We start from the raw sequence: 25427 nt of genomic DNA on the forward strand, positions 1-25427 counted from the left end.
CCCAGGACTTCCCACAATCCTTAGCTCCTTCTGTCTCTCCCGGCTCCCATCTGTTCTTCCGGTGGCGATGGCTGCGGCCGTGGCTGGGATGCTGCGAGGGGGGATGCTGCGAGGGGGTCTCCTGCCCCAGGCGGGTAAGGAGCGGCCCAGGTCCTCACGGCGCGTTCCGGCCGGTGCTCTCTAGTTCTGTCTCCCCTCCTCCACTACTGATCCTCTCCCGCAATCTCTTACTCCAGACAGCTCCCGATGACCCCTGGCCCCAGCTAGATCGCTGGCCGCTTTCCTCCGTCTAAAATTCCCTGTGACTGCAGACACTAGTAGTAGGCGCAGTGCAGCAACAGCGTCGGCGACAACCACAGTCTTTCTTCCCTCCGCCCGAGTCCCCCTTCCTTCTCTGGGTTTCTGTAATGCACCACTCAGCTCTTGGTCGCCTCCAGTTTCCTTTGCTTGAACCACTGCCCGCCCCGACCTTGGCGCTGTGCCACCTTTCCACGGTCTCAGCCTAAATGTCAGGTCTGCTCAGGTCTGCCCTGGCCACCTTCTGCAAAGCAGGTTTCCCCTGTTAAATCTGTATTCTGCAGGTTGTTTATGGACCCCTTTCACTCTTACAGTCTGTAATTTTGCATTGGTTTATGTGTTGTCTCCTGTATTAGACTTCAAACTCCATAAGGGCAGAACCGTGTTCATTCAGTATAGCCAGCAGATGGCGTGGTGCCTGGCATTAGTAGGCATGCAATAGACATTTGTTTAATGATTTTGCGCACATAATATAGGCCAGGCACAGTGGTAAATGATTGACATGTATTAGCTCATTTAAATCTTAGAGCAGTCATGAAGAAGTTATTATCATCTCCTTTTTTTTTATTTTAAAGATTTTATTTATTTGACAGAGAGATAGACAGAAGAGCACAAGCAGAGGGAGTGGCAGAGGGAGAGGGAGAAGCAGGCTCTGCACTGAGCAGGGAACCCGATGCGGGACTCGATCCCAGGACCCTGAGATCATGACCTGAGCCGAAGGCAGATGCTTAACCATCTGAGCCACCCAGGCGCTCTATCATCTCCTTTTATAGGTGAAGAAATTCAAGTTTAGACCAGTTGAGTGACTGGTCAAGGTCACAGGTAGTAAGTGGCAGAAGAGATTAAAATCTGGTTCCATCTGTGGGGTGCCTGGGTGGCTCAGTCGATATAAGCATCCGGCTCTTGGTTTTAGCTCCGGTCCTGATCTCAGGGTCGTGAGATTGAGCCTGTGTCGGGCTCAGTGCTGCTGAGCGCGGAGCCTGCTTGTCATTCTCGCTCCCCCCCCCCCCCCCGCTGCTTTTTCTCAGGAAAAAAAATCCGGTTCCATCTGATCCCAAACCTGTGTTCTTAACTTAGGTTTTGTGGCTGCTGGCAAGAAAACCTCTCACCCCAGCAAACCTCCATGCTCTTTGTTAGAGCCACCTTCTAGCTGAACTTTTCCCTGAGACCCCATCCCAATCTTGGGAAGGGCTGAAAGTGGGAAGTGCTAGCTGGGTCCTTTCGTTGAAGATGAAGGGGTCACTTAGGCTTACAGCTTTCAAGTGGCTCCCTTGTCTTCTGAGGGTGCTCTCCACCGATGCCTGTAAACAAGAACGGAGGGAAGGGAGGCTTGTTTGGGGGAGCTGTGAGGAGCTGTGAGGGCCGTGGATCTTCTTTTCTCTCTTCAAATCATGGGCGAAGGCTTCAGAGCAGTGCTTAGAGCAGTGGTTTTCAGACTTCAGCGTGTACCTGCAACACCCGGAGGGCTTCTTAGAACTGCTGTTTGCTGGGCTCCCCTCCAGTGCTTCTGACTCAATAGGTCCAGGACAGGCCCTGAGAACTTGGGTTTCTAACAAGTTCCCAGGTGATGCCGATGTTGCTGGCTGGGTGGGGGGAGCACACCCTGAGGACCACTGGCTCAGACCAGGGCTTGGCATACTGTGGCTGGACTGGTCACTATGTTTTATAAATAAAGTTTTATTGGAATACAGCCGTATGTGCTTGTTTCATATTGTCTAGGATTGCTTTCCTGATACAATGGCACAGTTGAGTAGTAGAGACAGACTGTACGGTTCTCAAAATATTTACTATTTGGCCATTTAAGAAGAAAATTTGCGGGGTGCCTGGGTGGCTCAGTGGGTTAAGCATCTGCCTTCAGCTCAGGTCATGATCCTGGGGTCCTGGGATTGAGCCCCGTGTCAGGCTCCCTGCTCAGCGGGAGTTTCCTTCTCTCCCTCTGCCCCTCCACCCCCACTCGCGTTCTCCATTACTCTCTCTCAAATAAATAAATAAAATCTTTAAAAAAAATTTGCTCAACCCTCTCCCCCCTTTTTAATGTGTTCAAATATACTTTCTTCCTTGTTCTCATCTTTTTCTCCCATCTCTGTGCATATAGAAGAGCTGGAGAAATGGGAGCCTCAAAAGACTTAAGGTCACCCGTTAAAGAGAAGGGGAGTTTGGGGGATTTAGGATTCCTAGCAGACAATTCCTTGTCCCACTCTTGTGCTGAGTCTAGCACAAGACTCTCTGAGCCGTGGTTGTCTCGCCCAGAGGTCGGCTTTTTTGCCATCTGAGGCCAACTAAGGACTCCTAGAGGCTGCACATCACAGTGTTGCCATTTCCCCTCCCAGGCCGGCTGCCCACCCTCCAGACCGTCCGTTGTGGCTCCAAGGCTGTTACCCGCCATCGTCGTGTGATGCATTTCCAGCGGCAGAAGCTGATGGCTCTGACTGAGTATATCCCCCCAAAACCTGTGGTCAACCCGAGATGCCTACCGTGTCCTCCCAGTCCCCCACAGGAGGTAAGGAGGACACTGCCTGTCCTTGACGCTGGGATGGTGGATTGAAGTGATCTTGTCTCTGAAGCCATAATGAAGTAGCTCCCCAGGACCCAGCCCTCCACATCATTACTTCCCCTCTTTGACCCTGTGGGCGAGTTGCTTTAAAATGAAATGTGCACTTGATTCTGCTTGGCATTTTGGGCTCTGGATCAGACGGGCCTCCTGGATTTCCTTCTTTCTTTACTTGTCTCCCCCAAATTGTGTGAAGGTTATCCAAGCAGGTGGAGGTAGGGGAGAGTATCTCTCTTGTCTTGAAAGGACTTGAAGTTTCCCATGTTTGGGCATCACTGGGAGCCCCAGCACCAGTCCCCCAGGGAGAATGGGGGACAAGGAGAAGGGCAGCTGATGTCCCCTTGGTCATCCCTTCCTGACTACAGGAGACAGGCCTTATCCGGCTCCTCCGTCGGGAGATAGATGCAGTTTTCCGAGAGAACCGAATGATAGCTGTCTGTCAGAATGTGGCTCTGAGTGCGGAGGACAAGCTTCTCATACGGCACCGGCTGCGGAAGCACAAGATCTTGATGAAGATCTTCCCCAACCAGGTAGGGAGCAGCCCTCTGATACGGGTACCCTGTTTCCCCACCCCCGCCAACTCAGACCACAGGGGGCCCCTCCCCAGATCGGGTGTGTTCGACCCTCCCACCGCAAGCAACCCTCCAGTCTGGTGCCTACGCTGTGGTTGGGGGCCAAGGAGACTGTCGGCTTGCACCCTCAGCCTGACTTGGCCTGTGATCAGGGTGGGCAGCCCTTCCTCCCACTTGTCCCCAGGAAGCCCTCTTTCCTGCTGTTCCAGGTTCTGAAGCCCTTCCTAGAGGATTCCAAGTACCAAAACCTGCTGCCCCTCTTTGTGGGCCACAACTTCCTGCTGGTCAGCGAGGAGCCCAAGGTCAAGGAGATGGTGCGAGTCTTAAAGGGTGTGCCTTTCCTGCCACTGCTCGGTGAGCAAGCACCCTGCGGGTTGAGGATGGGGGTGAAGGGGAGTGGGTGCTACTGCAGCCTGGTGCCATCTGCTAAGTACATGTGGGTAAAACTGTGGACCTCCTTGGGGGGGACATCCTCTCATGGATGGGGCCTGAGTCAGTAACACCATTTGTTTTTTGGTGTTTTTTTAAAGATTGTATTTATTTTTTTGACAGAGAGACACAGCAGGAGAGGGAACTCAAGCAGGGGGAGTGGGAGAGGGAGAAGCAGGCTCCCCGCTGAGCAGGGAACCCGATGCGGGGCTCGATCCCAGGACCCTGGGACCATGATCTGAGCCGAAGGCAGACGCTTAACGACTGAGCCACCCAGGCGCCCCAGTAGCACCATTTGTTGAGGGCTGCCTGTGTCCCTCCAGAACCTGTGTTGGCTCTCACTGCCCTGCGTCCGTCCTCCCTCCCTCCCTCTCTCCCTCCCTCCCTCCCTCTCTCCCTACCTCTCTCCCTCCCTCCCTCTCTCCCTCCCTCACTTCCTTCCTCCCTTCCTCCCTCCCTCCCTCTCTCCCTCGCTCCCTTCCTTCTTTTTTAGATTTATTTATTTTAGGGAGAGAGAGAGCTCAGGCAGGGGGGCGGGGTGAGGGGCAGGGGCAGAGGGAGAGGGGGAAGGAGAGAAGCAGACTCTGCGCTGAGCGGGGAGCCCCACGCGGGGCTGGATCTCACAGCCCTGAGATCATGACCTGAGCCAACACCAAGAGTCGGATGCTTAACCACCTGAGCCACCCAGGTGCCCCAGTCCTGTGTCATTTCTGCAGGGGCGGGGCAGGGGGGGGTGGAGAGGAGGGAAAGCAGAGAGAGGGCTCTGCAGGGAGAGGAAGTTCAGACACCTTGAGTCTAGCAGTGGAGTGCAGAAAGCCACACAGACGGAGATACTTAAACAGCCCAGGGGAAGGGCACTGAGGGGCAGTGAGCAATGTTTCCCAGACTCCCCTAATGCTGGGGATCCCAGGAGATGATTCTTCTAGAGAAGACTGGTTTCATAGCTACCCCACTACACACACACGCTCTGTGGTTCTTTCTTTCTTTCTTTCTTTCTTTTTTAAGATTTTATTTATTTATTAGAGAGAGATAAGTGGGAGCGAGAGGGAGAGGGAGAGGCAGGCTCCCCGCTGAGCAGGGAGCCCGATGCGGGGTTCGATCCCAGGCCCCTGGGATCATGACCTGAGCCGAAGGCAGATGCTCAACTAATTGAGCCACCCAGGCGCCCCTCTGCGGTTAAGAAGGTTTAGGAAACCATGACTTAGTTGGGGGTGGGCCAGGTGGATGTCTTATGTGAGTGTTTTCTAGGGAAGAGTTAGGAAGGAAGGGAGGGGATCAGTCCCAAACTGAGGGGGAGCTGGGTGGGACAGGTGTGGGAGCCAGATTTGGGGGAAGGCTGGGAGGTGGAGGAGGGTGGCAGAGCGTGCGTTGGAACCTTGAGCTGGACCGTTGGTTTCAGTGGAGAGAGGCATTTGCGGGGGCCCCGCTGAGCCTGTGTTCCTCCAGGTGGCTGCATCGACGGCACCATCCTCAGCAGGCAGGGCTTCATCAGCTACTCCCAGCTTCCCAGCCTGGCCATGGTGCACGGAGAGCTGGTAGGAGGGCTCACCTTCCACGTGGCCCAGACCCACCTCTTGCTTCAGCACCAGCCCTTCCAGCTGACGGCCCTGCTGGACCAGTACATCAGACAGCAACAGGAGGGGCACTCCATCGCGCCAGCCAGCGGGCAGCCTGCTTCTCCCGACTGTGTTCCGAACTCCTAGCCAGCCTGTTGTACCTAGCCTGCCCGTAAACACACTCTACCCCTGTTGGCTGCGCCCTCATCCATCAATCAGAAATGTGGAAGCACTTGGGGTGGGGAGTGGCGTTCGTGACCTGACTTCACTGACCCCGACTTCCTCAGATGCAGGGCCACCCAGGGATGCAGAGACACCCCATTTCCGAATGGAGGCTCTGAATTGCTGTCTTTGTCCCTAGTGTTCCCACCCTGGGACCTAACAGGAGCAGGCTTTTGGCTCTCCGGGTCCAGGGCAGAGAAGCTGACCAGATGAGGAGGTTGCCCTCTGCCTCCATGTCCCCTGTCCCTTGCCGCACGTGTCTCCCGGCCTACCCCCTTGTGGGCCCGCCGTGCTGCAGTAGTCCCCCTCGGTACTTGTGCTGAGAATGGCATCTGTTGAGAGCCAGGCTCTGTGCTCACCACTTGACACACCTCCATTCTTCTCGCCACGTCACCCTAACATTCGTCATTTCACAGAGAAGTTCAGGAGTCTGCCCAAGGTCCTGCAGCTAATAAGAGACCCAACAGGTGCTTGAACCGGGCTCTCTGCTCTGAAGACCATGCCCTGGATTTCTGCCCTCAACTTCCTCATTAGGGTCTGGGGTGTGCCTGAATGTTAATTCTCCACCCTCAGGGTGTGTCACGTTATGGAAAGGTTGGGAGCACTGCTTGTTGATAAAATGAAATGCATTTTATTTCCTCGGTTTTGCTGTTTGCAAGCTTATCCTCCGTGTAGACTTATTCTCAGGGCTGCCTCTGATTCTCACTTCCCCTCCTAGAAAATCCTTCCTCTTTCCGTGTCCAGGTCTCTTACCTCCCTGGACCAGTCCCACAAATGGCATCTCTTACATGTTTGTCCTTTTGAAGGCAGCTGCCAACTTTGCCCGGTAGCTAACATGTCCCAGGTGATTCTGAGCAAGAGCTGGGCCAAACCAGAATTCTGTATTAATGAGGGGGCCTGGAGGCTCTTGAGTGGGAGGCCTCATCCCAATCTTGGAGAACCAGAAGTTCCTAATGAAGGAGAGAGAATGTTTAACTGGAAGCCTGCCCTTGTCCTTGATTGGAGCAGGGAAGGTGGCTGTCGAACTTTCCTCCCAGACCTGGGGCAGTGCAACAGCTTCCTTAGTCCTGGACAGGCACCACTCTAGCAGTGATGATCTGCAGCTTTTCTGTGGCCTGGTCCAGGACCAATTTCCCACAGTGCCCAGGTCGGTGCCATATGCCCCAGGGATGCTCGATCGATAGGAAGTGAATTAAAAGGCCCCTAAGGCTCGTGGATGTCAGAGCTGGTCTTGCCAGTGCTGCTCAGTGCCCTCCCTGACTCCCAGAACCCTGCCAGGTGCCAACAACACCCTCCTGGGGCAGCAGGAGCCGTGCTGAGGTTCTGAATGGACAAGAGAACAGGCATCTCCCAAAGGATGTGTAAGATCCTGTAGGGTAAACCAAGGCCTGGGTGGGGGAGGTGGCCCACATCCTTTCTGGATCAAAGAATCCTGCACTGCATCCTTCACCTGCTGGCGATGCCTGAGGCCCCACCATTAAAACTCACTTTCCAGAAAGCAGCTTCACTGTCCTTAAAGCTGTCTGTCCATCTTGCATTCATTTTAATGAGGTTTAGACTTTTTTTTTTTTAAAGATTTTATTTATTAAGAGAGCACATGCGCCCGAACGGGGGAAGGAACGGGGGAGAGAGAGAATCTCAAGCAGATTCTGTGCTGAGCGCAGAGCCCTACACAGGGTTCAATTTCAAGACCCTGAGCCAAAAATCAAGAGTTGGATGCTTAACCGACTGGGCCACCCAGGTGTTACATGTTTAGACCTTAAGAGTTGATTTTTAATTAGAATCAAGTACTGAGCTGAACACAGTACTCTGGCAGAAGGGGTGCTCAGAAAGGGAGGCCGGGGATACCTGAGTTGGCTCCTGCTAGCCCTAACAGCCACCTGGTCACTGCTGCAGACCTGCTCCTGATCCAGAGACTCTGCAAGCTGGGGATTTTGTGTTACACACGGGTGCCTCCAGCCCCTTGGGTCCCGCCCTGGTGGGGCATCACCCGCAATGACAGCCTCGGTGGGGGCCGCTGCCTGTCCCTCTCCAGCGGTGGCCGCCCTGCTGACCGTGCTGTTGGCACTGTCTGTTGTGGTCCCCCAGGGGCATCTGTCTCTTCCCGTCAACCTGATTCCTTTGCTGGTTCCAAATTTTGCAATCTATTTTCAGATGTAAAACGAGAGGGGGGCGGTTAATAAGGAAATGGCTTGGGTACTCACTGGGGTCAAGGCCATGCTAGTCCGAGTAAACCCTTTACCACCACTGGCTTGAGGCCAGCAGCTCCCCAGTCCTCCATGATCTGTCTGGAACTGCGCCCAGTGGGGGCTCTGGCCCCACTCCCAAGCTACCTCGGTGCTGGGGAGTCCGCTCAGCCCTGAGTCCTCCCGGGAGCAGGGGGGCAGAGCTGAGCGGCCGCCCGGAGCTTGGCGGGAGGAGGGGCCGGGGAGGGGGGAGGTGGGGAGATCCGGCTGGAGGGGAGGCTCCGACGTCTCCTTCCTTCCTGGTTCCTGCAGCAGCTGCTGCCACTGCTCAGCTCCGTGAGGAGGGAGCGGGCCACTCGGAGACAGTGACTCAGAGGCAGAGCGGTGCGCGGGCCAAGGAGCACGGGCGTCCATGGACCCTGGGGTAAGGGGACCACGCTGGCATCAGCTGACACCCACCGGGCAGGCTTCCTCCCACCTGAAGCTGGCGGGTCTGCCCCTCCAGAGATGGGGGTGGGAATGGAAGTGGAGATGGGGCACCAACGTGGCTCACCTCGACCCCGTACCACCTCCTGGCAGAGCCTCCCCCTCCAGGCGCCAGCAGCGAGGGGCCAGGAGCATCCGGGGCCAGGAAAAGGGCACAGAGGTACCCAAACACCAGAAGAGTTTGGGAACTTTCAATGGCCAGATGCAGGAGTTTTTACCCCCCCCACCCCGGGTCAGCCTCTTGCACTCCGGGCCCTTCCGTCCTGACCTCTTGGCCACCACGACCCCACCACGTCCCTGTCCCTTCCTGGCCTCAGCTCCTCAGGTGCTTGCTGGCTCCATTGGAAGATCTGAGCTGTTTGCCCAGCCTCGGGCCAGCCTCGCCCCTCCAGTCCCCTCCCTGTCTCACACACTCAGAGCCTCATGCATTATTGATCTCCCTGTGGAGCCAGGGCAGCCAGGGCTGGTGCCAAGGGCGCCTGTGGGCACTGCTGCGGGACCTGTGTGGACGGTGGCATGTTCTTGGCCACCTCTTCTCCTGCACACGGTGCCTCCATGGGCCCAGTCCCCTGCTCTCTCCGGGTGGGTACTTATCAGGAGCCCCAAGGACTGGGATGATAGAAGGGAGGCTTCGGCGGGAGTCTGAGGGTCTCAGGTGGGCATCCTAGGGTAGAGGCACAGGAAACAATGGGGAGAGGGCTGTCTCAGGCCTCAGTTTCCCCATGCAAAAGATAGAGGATCTAGAGACCGATTGGTGGGGAGTTGGGATGAAGGGGTTAGGAGCACTCTGCAGAGGCATCGTGGCAGAGGCGTCTACAGCCCATGATGGCGGCAGGGTGGAGGGATGTCCAGGGGTCCTAAAGGAAGAGAAGCTGGATTGAGATCTTGCTTGTCCATTTTCTGAATTCCTCTGTCCTTTTTTAGAGCCTCTTTTTTCACTCCCATGCCTCATCTCTGATCACCCCCAGGGAATCCTCCAGAGAAAGCACTGTTTCCTAGAGCCTGAGAGTGTGGGCCCAAGGTGGGGCTGGGCGGACTTTTGTGGTTTTCTCTTGGCACCGGCCTGTGGGCTGCGTGCTAGTTCAGCTAGTTCACCTCTCTGAGCAGTGGCCGCAGCTGGAGGGTGTGGGCAGGGAAACCGGCCCAGGGTGGGGAAGGGAGAGACTCGGAGAGGCCTGGCAGGTGAGCAGATGCGGGTGAGCTCTTATCTCAGACGATGCAGGAGGGGTGGGAGGTGGGGAAGGTGAGAGCAGGGTCTGTGCTCATGGCGTCTCTCTCTTGCTTCAAGGGTCCCTTCAGGACAAGGTGACATCCTTCTCCTTCCACCCCGTTCTACCTTCTCGGCAGGGAGTGGCCGCTCCCTTCTTCATGGACTTCCAAGAGAGGGTCCCTAACTCCTTGGCCGAGAGCACTCAGTCTGCAAAGCCAAGCAGTGCCCAGCAGGTCTGAGGGTGGGGAAGCTGGCAGTGGGGGGATAGAACTTGGCCCAAAAGTGGGGGCCAGATTTGGTCACCTTCCCAGCTGCTTTTCTACTTCTCTGTCCTGGACGGCAGGCCTCTGAGCTGTGGGAGGTGGTGGAGGAGCCACGGAGCAGGCTGGGAGCAGAGGGCATCATGCCGGAGAGGCAGGAAGGCCACCTGCTCAAGAAAAGGAAGTGGCCTCTGAAGGGCTGGCACAAGGTAGGGTGGGCAGGGCCAAGGGAGGGGCCAGATGCAGGGGTGGGACGGGCACATGGGAGAGTGTGTGGGCAGTACAGGGGCTGTGTGTGTGGAGAAGAAGAAAAGTCCATGTGTGTGGTTGCTCTCTCCCCATACCCTTTCCTCTCGCCTCCTGGGTTCTCGTTCCTTCTGGGCCACGTCACAGAGATACTTTGTGCTCGAGGACGGGATCCTTCATTATGCAACCACTCGGCAAGACGTGAGTCAGGGCCTCTGCTGGGGGTCGTGGGAATGTGTGTGGCCCCAGAATGCTCCGAATAGGCAGGGGACTTCTGGAATCCATCAGAGCAGGGTCTGATCCCAGCTACACCATTTCTGGGTGTGGGGTCTTGGGCAAGTTCCTTCCCTGGGCCTCAACTCCCTCATCTCTAAGATGGAGAGAGTACGACCCCCCCGTTTGTAGGGTAGTCTTCTTGGTGAGGGCCCTCAGGACAGTGCCTGGCACAAAAATTAGTGTCCAGGAAGCAGGAGCTTTCTCATCCGTGCCCTCGTCCTGTTCCTGTGCTGGGAACAGGAACTGAAGGCCTACACGCTCAGGCTCACCATCCGAGAGGGTATTTGCCTTCTCGGTCTTGCGGGTTCCTGAGAGCAGTTTTCCTGGCTCCGTGACTCCCTTGAGTTCAGAATGTGACTTGACATAGTGGGGTGTTCTGTGCACAGGCGGACAGCTGACAAGTCCCTGCTGATGCTGTGACTCAGGGATGAGGGTGAACCCACTGCTTGGCCCTGGAGCCTAGAGTCACCTCAGGAAGATGGTGGCTCCATGGTCCCCGGGGGCCTAAAAACAGTCCCATTTTCCCCCTGCTAACCCTCCACTCCAGATCACCAAGGGGAAGCTTCATGGCTCCATTGACGTCCGACTGTCTGTCATGTCCATCAACAAAAAGGCCCAGCGCATTGACCTTGACACCGAAGATAACATCTACCACCTCAAGGTGACATTCCTGGGAGCCAAGTGGTGGCTTGGGTCCCAGCCTGGCGGAGACACAAGGGCACACCGGAGAGAGGGGCGGGGGCTGAAGGTCTGTCCCTGAGGTCGACAGCAAGGGCTTTCCCATCGTATACAATGGCCAACGGCAAACCGCCTTCTTGGTTGTTCTGTAAACGGGCACAGAGCTAAGCGCTCAGACTCCTGGGCTCTGCCTCCCCGCAAGGAGCCTTAGCACAAGCTGGGGACCACAGGGGGAGACCACTTGCCTGGGGATCAGAGCCCCGACTTCCTGCCCCAGTGAAGCAGTCCTTCCTTTCATGCTTCCCTCCCCATCTCCATCGCCTCTGCAGATCAAATCCCAGGACCTGTTCCAGAGCTGGGTGGCCCAGCTTCGTGCCCACCGCCTGGCCCAGCGCCTGGACATGCCCCGAGGCTCGCTGCCCGGCACTACTCACCGGAAGGTAAGAAGGGCCCTGCGTGGGGGCAGGTGACAGGGGCACCCAGGGGTGGTGGCTTCAGGGAATCATGAGACCCAGGGATGTGGGCACTGTCCCGCCTCACCCTTGACGCACCCAGCAGGTTCCTGGTGCCCAGCTTCCAGCAGATACCAGCGCCTCGGCTCCACCTGGGGCTGGACCTCGGGAGAAGGTGTCTTCCTGGCCAAGGGACAGTGATGGGCTAGACCGCTGCTCTCATGGTGAGGGGCCCATGGCACTGCGCCTATGGTGTTGGCCCAGGAGAGGGAAGTGCCAGCAAGTGGGGACAGTCAGTCCGTGCGGAGGCAGCAGAGTTGAGGTGTGTTGTGGAGACAGTGGGGGTTGGGGTGCCAGCCCTCTCAGGAGACCGGTGTGAGGCCAGACCCGGGCTGAGACGTGGGAACTGCTTTGGGCTCCTGAGCCGAAGAGGGGGATACAGGGTCAGGGTTTCTATGGCTGCCGGGTGAAGTGTTCGGAGGAGGAAGGGAAGCTGAGGGACAGACTTTGGGGTACCCGGTCAGTGTTGGGAGAGGGACTTCCTCATTCATTCTTCCCGCAGAGCTGTCTGAGTGTCAGGGGAAGCTCCAGGAACTACACAGACTCCTCCAGAGCCTGGAGTCCCTGCACCGAATCCCCTCAGCCCCAGTTATCCCCACACACCAGGTGAGGGCCGGGGGGAGGAGGCAGGGCCCTGCCCAGGGGCCTCTCCCGCTTGATGCCTGCATGCCCACCGCTTCCCTGGGATGGATCCCCAGGCCCCCTTATATGCTGCAGCTCCCTGGAGAGCCATGCATCGGCCTAGCTGACTCACCTCCCATGTCCAGACTGTCTCAGGGTCGTGTCTCTGCCCCTTGGGGCCGACCCCTGCCTGCTGTGCCCACTCATCTACTAGGGCGTCTCTCTTCTTCCTCTGCGATGTCAGATGTCTCTGTGCCCCCCTCCGGGGCCATCTGCCTCTCTCCTGGCTTTCATGGTTGCTGCCCTTCTCCCTGAGTGAAACCCCCCTCCATGTGCCAGGCCTCAGTGACAACCGAGAGACCCAGGAAGGGGAAGCGGACCAGCCGCATGTGGTGCACACAGAGCTTTGCCAAGGACGACACCATTGGACGGGTGAGCTGGGGCGTGGACCCGAAGTCGCCGGGTGGGATGCCCTGAAGGAGGCTGTCACCTTTGACCCCTGCCCTTCACCTACAGGTTGGTCGTCTCCACGGCTCTGTTCCCAACCTATCTCGCTACCTGGAGTCCCGGGACCCCTCAGGCCCCCGCGGGCTGCCGCCCCCAGACTATGCCCACCTGCAGCGTACTTTCTGGGCCCTGGCCCAGAAGGGTGAGTGCATGCGGGAGGGGCGGCAGGGAGCAGGAAGGGGGAGGGAGAGGAAGAGGAGTCTGACGCCTGCCCCTGCCCCTACAGTGCACAACTCCCTCAGCAGCGTCCTGGCTGCTCTGACCGCCGAGTGGGACCAACTGAGGGACCTGCACCAGGGTTCAGAGCTGTCACAGGTGGGGGTGAGGCTCAGGGACCGGGGAGCCGTGGGAGGAGAGGGCTTGAGGCCGAGGCCCGCAGGCCTGGGGGTGAGAGCAGAGCTGGGTCCAGGGCGAGAGTGGCTGGCAGAGGCAGTCTGTGCAGAGATCAGTGTGGTGGGGTGGGCTTTGTCCTCCTGGCCCCTGGCCCCTCACCCTCTCCCTGCAGGTCTCCGAGGCCTCCGCTGGCCCGAGGCGCCTCCATTCGCTCTCCGTCTCCTCGGACACCACTGCAGACTCCTTCAGCTCCCTCAACCCCGAGGAGGTAGGAGCCAGGCTGGGCTGTGGGGACCCTTTCTCTTGCATCTTCTTCCTCAGGGAAGTGAAGTGAAGGCACCGTTGGTCTTCAGACCCAAAACAGGGCCAGAAGTCCTAGCTCCAACCCTTTCATGTAACACTGTCAGCAACCTTATCGTGGTCATTCCTGCCTGGCCAGTGTGCAGAGTGCTTTTACCTTTAGTTTTGGGTCCTATGAGGCCATGATCCTTACCCTCAAGTTCATGGTGGAGGATACGGAGACTCAAAGAATCTGACCGATGGGGGCCCAGGCTCCCACAATTGCGGATTGTTGGTTGGCTGAGCTGGGACAGACTCTGGGGCCGGGCTCCATGGGTTTCAGTTTAGCTCCATTCCACGCCCGCTTTGTGACCCTGAGCCTCAGTGTCCTGATCTGCAAAGTGGGGGGTCATAATTGCGCCTGCTGCATAGGGCGAGCATCAGGATGGATTGTGTTAATACACACGGAAACCTTGGAGCCCGGCTCAGAGTCAGCGCCCAGGCAGGGTGAGCGGCTGTGGGGAACCTGTGTCTCCTTGCTCCCAGTTCCTTCCGTCACACCTTCCTATTCCACTGTGTTCTCTCCCCTGCCTGACACCCATCCTTCCCACAGCAAGAAGCTCTGTACATGAAGGGGCGAGAGCTGACCCCCCAGCTGTCCCAGAGCAGCGTCCTGTCTCTCGCTGAGTCCCACACAGAGTTCTTTGATGCCTGTGAGGTTCTCCTCTCTGCCAGCTCTTCTGAAAATGAGGTGAGGTGGTGGGGGGGGGGGCTGGGAAAATTGGGATGGGGTCCAGAGAGACTAGAATTTGTAGATTCCCAAATCCTTTCTAACGCCTCGGCTGCTATCTCTGGCAACACGTCCGGACCTGCTGGGTTGGTGTCCCTGCTCAGGAATCTCTGCTGGGGACCCTTCTTTATCCCCGTTGGTTCTCCAGCAAGACGGCTGCCTCAGTCCCACCCGCCATCTTCCTGAGAGCCCGTCAGCCCCAGCATTCCCCTGATCCCTGCCCCGGACCCGGGGTCTCAGCAATGCCCTGCTGCCCTGTCCTTATGTACCACCAAGTCCCTGAGCTTTCTCCCCAAAGTGAGAGGGCCAGGCGTCCCCCTCCCAAAGTGGCAGGGCACACTCCCTGATGCCAGTCTTCGGGCTCAGAGCCCCCCCCCAAATACATGTCTTCCCCCTTCCCATCAAAGGACTGGCTGGGCAGAGTCTTGCCAGGCCCTGGGCACTGCCCAGCTGCCCGGGGAGGCCCAGTCTGCCCAGCCTCTCATCTGTCCCGGCCCAGGGCTCAGAGGAGGAGGAGTCGTGCACCAGTGAAATCACCACCAGCCTGTCCGAGGAGGTGCTGGACCTCAGGGGAGCTGAGCACTATCAGAAAGGTGCCCGCTGGGTGTGCAGCCATGGGGGCGCTGGGGAACAGGTAGAAATGGTGTTTGCCCACGGCCCAGGCCTCTTGGGAGGCAGTCTCTTGGGGTGACTGGTGGACTGACAGCTTTGGGTGCTGACTCCAGAAGTGACCCCAGGAGATGAGGAAGGCTAAGCTGTGAGCTACAGAATGTTCCAGAAGTGGCTCCGGGGGTGGGTCCGGCTCAGGCCTGAGAAGGTTCGCATAGGGCCTGATACAGAGGCAGAAGCTCCCACCTTGCCACTCTTTACCAGTGTGGCTTTGGACATGTCATTTTACTTCTTGGAGCCTGCTTCCTCATCTACAAAATGGGCCAAATAATCTATATCCTGACATCGGTTTCTGTGTTTATGGTGGGGAGCTGAAGATAAGGGTGGGGGGCTCAGGAGGGGCTTCTGGGGTGCAGGGTTTCCCCAGTGGGGACCGCCCTCTCAGAGTGGTTCTCGGCCCCGCTGCCCCCCCTAAATCCCCCAGGAGCTTGTCTGCAATTGGCTCCCCAGCTGCCCCACCCTGCCCCGAGTCCAGAGGGGGCTTGGGAGTAAGTCTATCTAGGAGCCCTCTCTGGCGGGGGGGGCACCTCGGGGCTGGCCTGTGCACCTGCTGGGTCTGGGTGCTGCACCCAGAGGGAGAGTGACGTGGCCGGGTGGGCCCCAGGGGCATGTATTCCAGGGAGAGCTGCAGGGCCCCCGCGTCGCCGCTGCCTGCCAGCAGCCAGTGGGCCAGGAGCCGACGTGAGCCTGTGGAACATACTGCGGAACAACATCGGCAAGGACCTGTCCAAGGTGTCCATGCCCGTCCAGCTCAACGAGCCGCTCAACACCCTGCAGCGGCTGTGCGAGGAGCTGGAGTACAGCTGCCTCCTGGACCAGGCCAGCCGCACGGCCGACCCCTGCGAGCGCATGGTACCCCGCCCACTCCCGGCCGGCCCCCTCCTCGCTGCCGGACTTCCACCTCGGGCCCCCCAGCCCTTGCCTGCCGTGGGGTGGCACCTCCCCTTCTCTGACCCCCTCCCCCCCAGCGGCATCTCCCTGCCCTCCCCCCTGCAGGTGTACATCGCGGCCTTTGCCGTGTCTGCCTACTCGTCCACGTACCACCGAGCAGGCTGTAAGCCCTTCAACCCGGTCCTGGGGGAGACCTACGAGTGTGAGCGGCCTGACCGGGGCTTCCGCTTCATCAGTGAGCAGGTGTGGGCCTCGTGGGGGCCTGGGGCTGGGAAGCGCCGGGGCTTCGGAGGGGTTGGGGCCTGGGGGAGAGCGCGGGGCGGCCGGCTCTGCGCCAGGCACTGGCCCGCGTGGTGGTGGCGCTTGGGGCTCTCTGCTCCGGGGAGCCCCCTGCCGAGTGTGCGGCCGACTTGACCCAGGGAGTTTTACGGGGCCATGTTCTAGAGCCGGGAGCCCTGAAGCTCATAGGCCGCTCTTCAGCCCTACCCGGGAAGGCAGGCTCTGGGGGCTGATCCTGAGCTAAGTCTTGAGGGAGGAATTGACGGGCACCAGGAGTACGGGCTGGGAGGGCGTGGAGAACGGGATGCTCCAGACAGTGTAAAGGAACAGATGGAGCATGTTTAGGAAGAGTAAGAGATGCAGCTGGAAGGACAGACAGGGCCAAACCCTGAGGAGCCCTGTGAGCGAAGCGGTTGTTCTCAAATCCCGAAGGCGATGGGGAGTCGTCGGAGGGTTTTCGGCCGTAGAGGGACAGGCTCCGAATTGCACTCTATCAAGAGCACTCAGGCGGTCTCATGCAGATGGGTCAGAGAAGGTCACCCCTGTTAAGAGCTGCTGAGGGCCTGCACTTGGCCGCTAGCAGCCGGATTGCGTGGACAGTGGATTCGGCAGCTGTGTATGTTTCGCTCTCGACAGGACTCGGTGGTCAACAGAATGTTGTCACGCATAAGGGATAGGGGAGGTGGTCGATGGGAGGGAGAAGTCGGAGGTGGCCTTGAATTTCTGGTTTGGGGGATTCGACGGCTATGTGGCCGTGCCAGTGAGCAAGATGGAAAGGATGAGAGGAGAGTGACTGAATTAGGGCGACTCCTTATCCATGTGGGCTTGACTTCCATGGGGAGATGTCCAGTAGGCCCTGGACCACGTGGGCATGGAGCTCCTTGGGGGGCACAGGGTGGGGCTAACAGACCTGGGAGTCACCAGCTTAGAGGACGGATGATGTCACAGGCTGCTCCGGGGGAGGGTCTGGACAGGAGGGTGGGCAGGGAAGGCGGAGGAGCTCTGAGGTGAGGGGGTGGGCAGATGGTCCACAGGACTTCAAAAAGTGTCGTTGGTTTACTGAGTGAGGGATGTTTCAGAGGAAGGCTGGGGGCCGAGCCTGGATTACAGTGGGTGTGTAGTAAAAAGAAGTAAAATAGAGAAAAGTGCTACTTAAAATTAAATGGGGCGCCTGGCTGGCTCAGTCAGTAGAGCATGTGACTCTTGATCTCAGGGTTGTGAGTTCAAGTCCCATGTTGGGCATAGAGCTTACTTAAAAAAATAAAATTAGGGGCACCTGGGTGGCTCAGTCAGTTAAACAACGGATTCTTCGTTTCAGTTCAGGTCATAATCTCAGGGTCATGAGATCAAGCCCTGTGTGGGGCTTCTCTGCCCACCCCCCCCTTGTATGTGAGCTCTCTCTCTCAAAAAAAAAATTAAAAAAAATAAATTTTAAAAAATTAGATTAAATTAAAATAGAGACAAATGCAAATTGTTTCCAAAAAATTTTACCTGGAGGGAAAGAAGAGGGATAGAGGGTTTCAGCCAGAGGTGGGGATAAAGAGTTGAAGCAGGTTTTTTGTTTGTTTAGATTTTAAGTGTTTTTGGTTTTTTAAAAGATTTTATTTATTCATTTGAGAGAGAGAGAGATGAGCAGGAGGAGGGGCAGAGGGTGAGGGGAAGCAGACTCCCTACTGACTGAGCCACCCAGGCACCTTAGATTTTAAGTGCTTTTGAAAACATAGTGAAAAGTTAACATAGTCCAATAGTACAGTAGAAAATGACCCCCAGGGGGCCTGGGTGGCTCAGTCATTAAGCGTCTGCCTTCAGCTCAGGTCATGATCCCAGGGTCCTGGGATCGAGCCCCGCATCGGGCTCCCTGTTCGGCGGGAAGCCTGCTTCTCCCTCTCCCACTCCCCCTGCTTGTGTTCCCTCTCTCACTGTCTCTCTCTCTCTCTGTCAAATAAGTAAAAATCTTAAAAAAAAAAAAAAAAAAAAAGACATGACGGATTCCTCCCTCAGAAAGGTGGAATCTTTTTTTTTTAAGATTTTATTTATTTTAAGAGACAGAGAGAAGGGCAGAAGGCAGGGGGGAGGAGCTGAGGGACAAGCAGACTCTGCGCTGAGTGCGGAGCCAGACGCGGGTCTCAGTTTCAGGACCCTGAGATCATGACCTGAGCCGAAACTAACAGTCGGACGCTCTTAGTCGACTGAGCCACCCAGGTGCTCCAAGGTTTACTCTTGCTTAAGACGGAAGAAACAGGAGATATTTCTATTCAGAGAGAAAGAGAAATGGAGAGGGAAAGGCTGCAGGGCAGGGGGTTTGGGGAGGGAGGAAGCCCACAGGAAGGCGAGCGAGGCGGCAGGAGGAGGAGGAGGGGGGCTGGGCCTGGCAGTGGGTTTCGGGGGACTGGAGTCAGGGTGGGAGCCGTAAGTCGGTGGAAGGAGTCGCCATCTCTGCTCTCCCTCTGATTGTGGGGGGTTAATGTGTGAAGGGGATGGTTTGGGTGTCAGTCCCCGGAGGAGAACTGGGCCCAGGGCTGGACACAGCGTAGAATGAAAAGTCCCCAGTGTGTGCTGTGTGTTCTGCGGCCCAGTGGCTGTGTCTAAAGAGCAGGGAGCCAGGGGTGGGCACAGAGGAGGCTGATTGACGCTAAGCGTTGTGGCAGGTGGTGGCAGCAGGTTGTCAAGAGTGCCGGGTGAGAGGGTGCAGGTGACAGAGCAATCTCAACCAGGGGGGACGGAGGTGAAGCCGGGGCTGACGGGCCACCACAAAGCAGAGCAGCTGGATGTCTTGGGAGGAGCCAGGGGCCACAGGGAATGGGGAGAGAGGCCAGGCTTTGGGCTGTGGGATACCCGAGTTCAAGTTCCAGATATGGAGCCGTTCCAAGGAGGACAAGGCCAGGTTTTTCCAGGGCTGTGGTGTGGAGGCTGTGACAATGGTGAGGGAGAAGACGATGAGGGCAGAGAGGGTCCTCGGCAGGGCTGGCTTCCAGGCAGGGCGCAGGAGGGGGCCCCAGCCGTCACTGCTAGAAGACTTCATAGGCTGGAACCGGGGTTCTGGGGCTCTCGGGGGTGTGAATGAGAAGGGGGAATGTGAGGCCGCATGGGAAAAGAAAGGACAACAGAGACAAGAGACCTGGAACTAACTGGTCTTCTGGGTTGAAGGGGAACTGGGAATGGGGGTCAGGGGCTTCAGGAAGCCGTGGGGTCAGGAGCAGACCCCACAGTCCTCAGGGGCAGCGTCAAGAGCCCTTCTTTGCTCACAAGGTCTCCCACCACCCCCCCATCTCGGCGTGCCATGCGGAGTCTGAGAACTTCGTCTTCTGGCAAGGTGAGGAGTGGGGGGCATGGTGGGGTGGACATGGTGGTGAAGGGCATGTGGAGTGCTAGAACACTCTCTGGTCTCATTTCTCCCTCTCCCTCTCCAGACATGAAGTGGAAGAACAAGTTCTGGGGCAAATCCTTAGAGATTGTGCCTGTGGGGACAGTCAACGTCAGCCTGCCCAGGTGAGTATTCCTAAGTGCTCAGCGGCCAGGCCGGGCCCACAGGCTGTCCTCCAGGCTGGTGTGGCGAGGTAGTAGGGACAGGATAGAAAGGTCTGGCCTGAGACTGCTTGAGCCAGGGCAGTATCTGTACATTTTACACCTGTATTTACAGTGTTGTGTATAAAGAAAGGTGAAAAATCTTAGAATAGTAGAGCGGGAAGGGCTCATCAGGGTCATCTGATGCAGTGGCTTTCACACTTTTTTGACCATGACTCACAGTAAGAAATGCATTTGAGACTTCAAGCCAATGCACGGATACACCCAGACACACACACACACACACACACACACACACAGAAACCTAAAATGACCTCAGGATCAATCACAAGCCACATTTGAAACACCCTCATTAGCTCATGTCGTTTTAGAAGTGGGGACTGCAGCCAGAGGGGGAGGGGGCTTAGCCGGCATGGGCCAGGCGTCAGCTAGAGGCCAGTGCACAAGCAGGAAGCTCCTGGACTTCAGAGTCAGAAGTCCTGGCTGGGAGTCTTGATTCTGCCACTTAATAATAATGCAAGCAGCGAAGAGATTTGATGCCCCAGGGCCTTGAGTCTGCTCTTCTATAAAATAAGAGTAGTGAGGGGCGCCTGGGTGGCTCAGTTGGTTGGGCGGCTGCCTTCGGCTCAGGTCATGATCCTGGAGTCCCTGGATCGAGTCCCGCATCGGGCTCCCTGCTCGGCAGGGAGCCTGCTTCTCCCTCTGACCCTCCCCTCTCTGATGTGCTCTCTCTCTCATTCTCTCTGTCTCAAATAAATGGGTAAAATCTTAAAAAAATAAAATAAAATAAGAGTAGTGAGTAGTACCCAGGAGAAGTGGGAAGTGAACTGGGTAATATATGTGAACAGAGCTACCCTGGTCCCTGGCACCTAAGGGCAGGGACCCTGTCTATGTATTTATTCCCATGACTTAGGCCCTCAGGAGATTTATCAAATGAATGGAGACGTGTTGGCTCAAAATTTTCTGCGAAGGCTGCTCTGCTTGATAAATACGTCCTCCTTCACGGCAGAGGCAAAGCCAGGACCCCCGTGCTCCTTCCACAGACCTCCACGACCCGCTCCCTGGCTCAGGGTGGCATTTGCACCCCAGGGCCGGCCAGCTGCCCTCCCCCACTCTGTCTCTCTCAGGTTCGGGGACCACTTTGAGTGGAACAAGGTGACGTCCTGCATTCACAACATCCTGAGTGGCCAGCGCTGGATCGAGCACTATGGGGAGGTGCTCATCCGGAACACACAGGACAGCTCCTGCCACTGCAAGATCACCTTCTGCAAGGTGGGCACGCCACCCCGACCCTGCCTGTCCGCCCCCAGCGGCTCACCCCGGGGAAGGGGAGGGGCACACCCCTAAGTGCCCTGCCCCCACCCCCACCCCAGGCCAAGTACTGGAGCTCCAACATCCACGAGGTGCAGGGTGCCGTGTTCAGCCGGAGTGGCCGCGTCCTCCACCGACTCTCTGGGAAGTGGCATGAGGGGCTCTACCGGGGGACCCTGCCGGGCAGTCAGTGCATCTGGAAACCCAGTGAGTGGGGCGGTCGGGGAGGGCTGGGCAGGGGTGAGGGTGGCTCTGGCACGGTCCACCTGCCCCAGCCCCTTGCCTTCCCCCCAGACTCAATGCCCCCAGACCATGAGCGAAACTTCGGCTTCACTCAGTTTGCCTTGGAGCTGAATGAGCTGACGGCAGAGCTGAAACGGTCTCTGCCTTCCACGGACACGCGGCTCCGGCCAGACCAGAGGTCAGTGTCCGGCAGGCCTCACCCTGGAACTGTGGGCTCCTCCCTCCCTGACATGGGTTTCCACACAGAGCTGGGCCTGCCCTTCCTTCTTGGAGTTGCCTCAGGGAGATGGGTCCTCTGTGTGGAGGGAGCTGGGCAGGGGATAGAGGCCTTGGGTCTGGAGGGGGCAGTTCCGCTGACTGCCGTCTGGAAGCTCAGGTACCTGGAGGAGGGGAACATACAGGCTGCTGAGGCCCAGAAGAGAAGGATCGAGCAGCTTCAGCGGGACAGGCGCAGAGTGATGGAGGAGAACAACATCGTCCACCAGGCTCGCTTCTTCAGGTACCTCTGCCCTCTCCCAGGGTCTCTGCCATCCAGGCTCCCCTCCAGCTCCCTGAGCAGGGGCCTGGGGGGGTGGGCGCAGCTGTGGGAGGCAGCATCCGGGAACCCTGGCCTTAATTCTGCCTGTTCACCCTTCTCCTTCCCCCAGGCGGCAGACAGACAGCAGTGGGAAGGAGTGGTGGGTGACTAACAATACGTACTGGAGGCTTCGGGCCGAGCCAGGCTATGGGAACCTGGACGGGGCCGTGCTCTGGTAGCCCCGGCCCTCGGGGGCAGGAGGCTCGGATTCCTCCTTCCTGCCTCTGCCCCCCCCACGGACACATGGGTGAGGCCAGGCTCCCCCGCTCACTGCCCTGGAGACCAAAGGGGCAGCTCTGGCTCCGTCCTCTCTGCCGGCCAGAGGGGCTGCCTCTCGGCCCATTGCCCACCCCCTGTTTGGGGTGGGAAGCAGGATCTGTGCTTCCCCAGTCTCGTTTCCCTGGACAACCAGCATGTAAGCCCCTTCTCGCTCCGTCATTTCCCCTTCTGTCCCCCTTGGGGTACTTGGGGGAGACTCGAGGCTCTCCAGGATCTGTTCCCCATTTAGTGCCTTCCTAGGACACAGGGGACCCCTTGATGCTCCCCAGGCTTCCTATGCCCAGGGCTCTGGCCCCAGCTGTGCAGTTGGAGTGAGTGAAGGAGAAGAGATGGCGTTTTCTTCCACCCCTTGTCCCTCCCATGCCCCTCTCCAGCATCTTCTGCCCCTGCTCTGGCCCCGCGGGGCTCCCTTTGCTTGGTCCTTGGCAATCTCTCCCATCTTCCTGGATCCCCTTCTCCCAAACTGCTAAATGCCTGCGGCTTCCAGCTCCTTCAGCCTTGTCCTTGAGCGGTTTCCTTCCGTCGCAGTTCAGCAGGTCCCCCCAGAGTGGAAGAGGCCTGTCCCGGAGGCAGGGAGCCAACGGAGCAGGCAGGATGCCTGGCCTCAGACCCCCTGGGAGTGAGTGAGCACGCGTGAGTGTGAGTTTGTGTAGGAGTATGTGCGTGTGTGTGTGTGTGCCCATGTACTGCTTGCAGGCGAGCAGGGTCCCCCACGTAGCCCAGACGGCCCGTGCCGCGTGTCCGCCACCATTGCGGCTCATTTCCGCACGGTCTGCCTCTGGGGAAGGTGAATCGCAGTGACATTCCTAGCTCCAATAAAGACTGTCCCAAATTTTGGCCTGAGACCATTCATTTAAAAACACATAACCTCGGGGCACCTGGGTGGCTCAGTGGGTTAAGCATCTGAGTCTTGATTTCGGCTCAGGTCATGATCTCGGGGTCGTGAGCTTGAGCCCCACTCAAGGGATTCTCTCTCCCTCTGCCTCTGCCCCTCCCCATCCCATGTTATAAATAATAAATAAAAATAAAAAACATATGCTCGAGTTCAGTGAAGGCCCACAGCTACTCACTCACCCGGACTAAACATCCCATGTCTTCTCTCTGCCTTAATCCTCACACCCTGTCCATTCTGTCTCAGATGCCTCAGCTTTGGCTCCTTCTCTGGATTGCCCCTGGTTTAGGCTGGGCCTTTAGCAACCCTTACCTGGATTATCGCCTTGAAGCCGTTCTAATGCTGACTTTTAGGGTGATATTTTAAAAGAGGAGATAGGCTGCCTCATGCCTGTTTCAAATACATCCATTGCTTCCGAGTACTGAAAGTACCGAGTACCGAGTACACTCTCAACCAGGCTGAAAACTGTGTGGTCCCCGCCCCCCTCTGGCATAGAGTGCTGACCCCCGCACCCAGAATCCGTGGTCAGGTCTCCCCCCCCACCCCAGACTGATGAGTGTCCAAGGAGAGGTGGAAGTTGGGGGCCGGGTTTAGAAGGGACCAGAGAACAAGTTCTGCTCCCCCACCCGAACCAAAACTGAGTCCAAATCCCAGCTCTGTTACCACAGCTGTGTGGTCTCAGTCAAGTGCCTTCCCTTTCAGTTTAGAGACTTCGTTCCTTCATTCGGCTTCTCTTCCGTCAGAGGAGAATGTATGGGAAGTGGCCCAGGCTCCGGATTTCATTAGCTGTCCCTTAGCCCCTCACCCTGTCTCACTGCGACAACAGGCCCCCAAGCCCGGCTCTGGTTTGATGGATGTGCCCAGAGCAAGTCACACGTTCTCTGGGTGGGGGGTGTGTGTATGGCAAGAACAGAGGGGACCCCTGAACTATGGCAGCCCTTCCAACCTTACTCCTTTTCTTCTCCCCTCCCCCTCCCATTTCCACAGTTTATTTCGAGGGTGTGAAAGTCAAAACAAATACACTCATCCTGACACCATGTACCAGAGAGAACCTCAACCCATTCCAAAAAAAGCCAAAGCAGGCACACATTGAGGATTTTTAAATCCAAGGTCCACTGCCCTCCCCCCTCACCCTTTCCACCCCGAGCAACACAGCACCTGACTGACCAGCACATGTTCTACTCGCACATATTTTGAGAAACAGAGTTTCGAACAGACCAAATTCCAAAGTTATTTTTTAACTTCTTTGCCCACAGGAACCAGGCCCTCGGTGGCCTGACCAGCATCCTCTCCCAGCCCCGGGTGCCAACTCCCTGGCAGGAAGATGGTTCAGATTGGCTTTGCTCCTGTTGGGGCATTCTCTGCTGGAGGACTGTTGTCTTCTTAGAAACCCCCTCCTCCGGCCCAGGTTTGATGGGTCCTCACTGCCAGGGCGCTCAGGCCAGGCCTGGGGGAGTCCGGAGTTCTGGCCCTGGGCTGTGCTCTGGGGACAGGATGTGCAGGGCCCAAAGCAGCTGTGGGTCCAGAGGACTGTGGCCACCTTTCAGAAGCCGGGAAGATGGGTGTGTGGGTGCTCAAGTCTGGTCTGACGAAGGAATGGTGGGCCCCATTCTCAAGCCTATCTCAGTCTAGTCCGGGACACACAGGAGCATTGCTCACCACTGGGCTTGGGGCAGCCCCCCACAGACCTGGACCCCCAGTCTGGGTTGGAGGATATGGCGGGCATAGGGCAAAGGGGAGGAGTATGGGCCTAGTGGCCCCACATCTCATCTTGGGAAAGGTGCGAGGCATGTACCTGGTTTGTAAATCCAGGGACCTGCTTCCCTGGATGAGTAAAGGTCAAAACTGGAGAAGCAGGGAAACACGGGCCCAACAATGGTGGCAGAGGGAGAGGGAGGTGGACAGGAGGTGTCAGTCCTCACCTCACCAACTTTGGGCCCTCCGACCCCAACCTCTCCATCCCAGAGAGAGGTAAAAATGGTCTTTTTCAATTTAGCCATTGAATAGCTGATGGGGACACCTGGGTTGCCAGGGCCAAAAAGGCCAAGAATACTTATAACCTCCAAATTTCCGGAATCTTCTGAATAAAGGGTGGTTTGGGGGTGTATGCATATGTGTTTATAATAAACCAGAGAAGGGAAAGACTGCTGAGCCAGCCAGGGAGCTAGGTGTCAAAGATAAACACAGCCAGACATTAAAGGGGTGAAAACAGATTTTATTCAGTAACCACTGACAGTGGGCGGAAGAGCTGAGCTTGGCTCGATTCTTGCAGAGGTGACGGGGCATCTCAAGGAAGGAGGGAGGGGCGAGCGGGGGCTCCCGTAGTCAGAGAAGTGAAAAATGACAAAGGATTGGCCGGTGTAAATGCAATTAGGCCAGGGGTGCCTTCTAGCTGGCGATGATCAAAGTCTGGATTCTATCCTCCCACAGAGACCGGGAGACAGGCCCTATCCTTCCTGATGATCACATTTCAAAGGAATGGCTTTCAGGTCCTTGAGAAAGACACTCCTGAGTTGTAGGAGATAAGTGTATACCTCAAAGGGACAGAGGAAGGAGTCATCATCATAAACCCTTTTAGGGAAATGTTCTCAGAAAGGTAAATCAGGGGCCTATCAGGAGGTGTTTGGCAGAATGAACACTAAATTCTCTCCAACAAGCCCTATGCTTCTAGAAGCTGAGCTAGAGTTTGGTGCAGGGGGTTGAATGGATTTGTTATATGCTGGGTTCTGCAATTCTCACGGGCACTTCAC

The 25427-nt window shown here is 57.2% G+C and overlaps 2 protein-coding genes across 3 annotated transcripts; both read left to right on the forward strand.

The window, feature by feature from the left end:
• The first annotated feature begins 45 nt into the window (after positions 1-45).
• On the forward strand, positions 46-6510 carry MRPL10 (mitochondrial ribosomal protein L10). Of its 2 annotated transcripts, none has more exons than XM_021704270.1 (5): positions 46-134; positions 2628-2797; positions 3214-3378; positions 3630-3774; positions 5296-6510. In XM_021704270.1, the coding sequence occupies exons 1-5, from the start codon at positions 68-70 to the stop codon at positions 5550-5552; spliced, it is 804 nt and encodes a 267-aa protein (XP_021559945.1). In that variant the 5' UTR covers positions 46-67; the 3' UTR covers positions 5553-6510. The 2 variants fall into 2 exon arrangements, with proteins under 2 accessions (XP_021559945.1, XP_021559946.1); XM_021704271.2 differs by having other exon boundaries at positions 62-134; positions 5249-5464.
• A 3157-nt stretch (positions 6511-9667) lies between these two features.
• On the forward strand, positions 9668-22606 carry OSBPL7 (oxysterol binding protein like 7). The gene is made up of 22 exons (XM_044921527.1): positions 9668-9742; positions 9853-9978; positions 10163-10216; positions 10839-10952; positions 11299-11409; positions 11528-11645; positions 11984-12087; positions 12442-12534; positions 12619-12751; positions 12836-12930; positions 13115-13210; positions 13835-13972; positions 14511-14604; positions 15285-15532; positions 15677-15814; positions 19100-19163; positions 19261-19339; positions 20503-20647; positions 20749-20893; positions 20981-21107; positions 21306-21428; positions 21577-22606. The coding sequence occupies exons 1-22, from the start codon at positions 9668-9670 to the stop codon at positions 21683-21685; spliced, it is 2529 nt and encodes an 842-aa protein (XP_044777462.1). The 3' UTR covers positions 21686-22606.
• Positions 22607-25427: the final 2821 nt, after the last annotated feature.

Source organism: Neomonachus schauinslandi, chromosome 15 (genome assembly GCF_002201575.2).
Source record: "Neomonachus schauinslandi chromosome 15, ASM220157v2, whole genome shotgun sequence".
Lineage (NCBI taxonomy): Eukaryota > Metazoa > Chordata > Mammalia > Carnivora > Phocidae > Neomonachus > Neomonachus schauinslandi.

Excerpts from the sequence above, each read along its gene's own strand:
- OSBPL7 (XM_044921527.1), top strand. The coding sequence starts at position 9,668 with ATGGACTTCCAAGAGAGGGTCCCTAACTCCTTGGCCGAGAGCACTCAG. Across the intron at positions 12,931-13,114 it reads CAGAGCTGTCACAGGTGGGG|GTCTCCGAGGCCTCCGCTGG; the intron begins GTGAGGCTCAGG and ends CTCTCCCTGCAG. Across the intron at positions 20,894-20,980 it reads TCAGTGCATCTGGAAACCCA|ACTCAATGCCCCCAGACCAT; the intron begins GTGAGTGGGGCG and ends CCTTCCCCCCAG.
- MRPL10 (XM_021704270.1), top strand. The coding sequence starts at position 68 with ATGGCTGCGGCCGTGGCTGGGATGCTGCGAGGGGGGATGCTGCGAGGG. Across the intron at positions 135-2,627 it reads GGGTCTCCTGCCCCAGGCGG|GCCGGCTGCCCACCCTCCAG; the intron begins GTAAGGAGCGGC and ends TTCCCCTCCCAG. Across the intron at positions 3,775-5,295 it reads GCCTTTCCTGCCACTGCTCG|GTGGCTGCATCGACGGCACC; the intron begins GTGAGCAAGCAC and ends GTGTTCCTCCAG.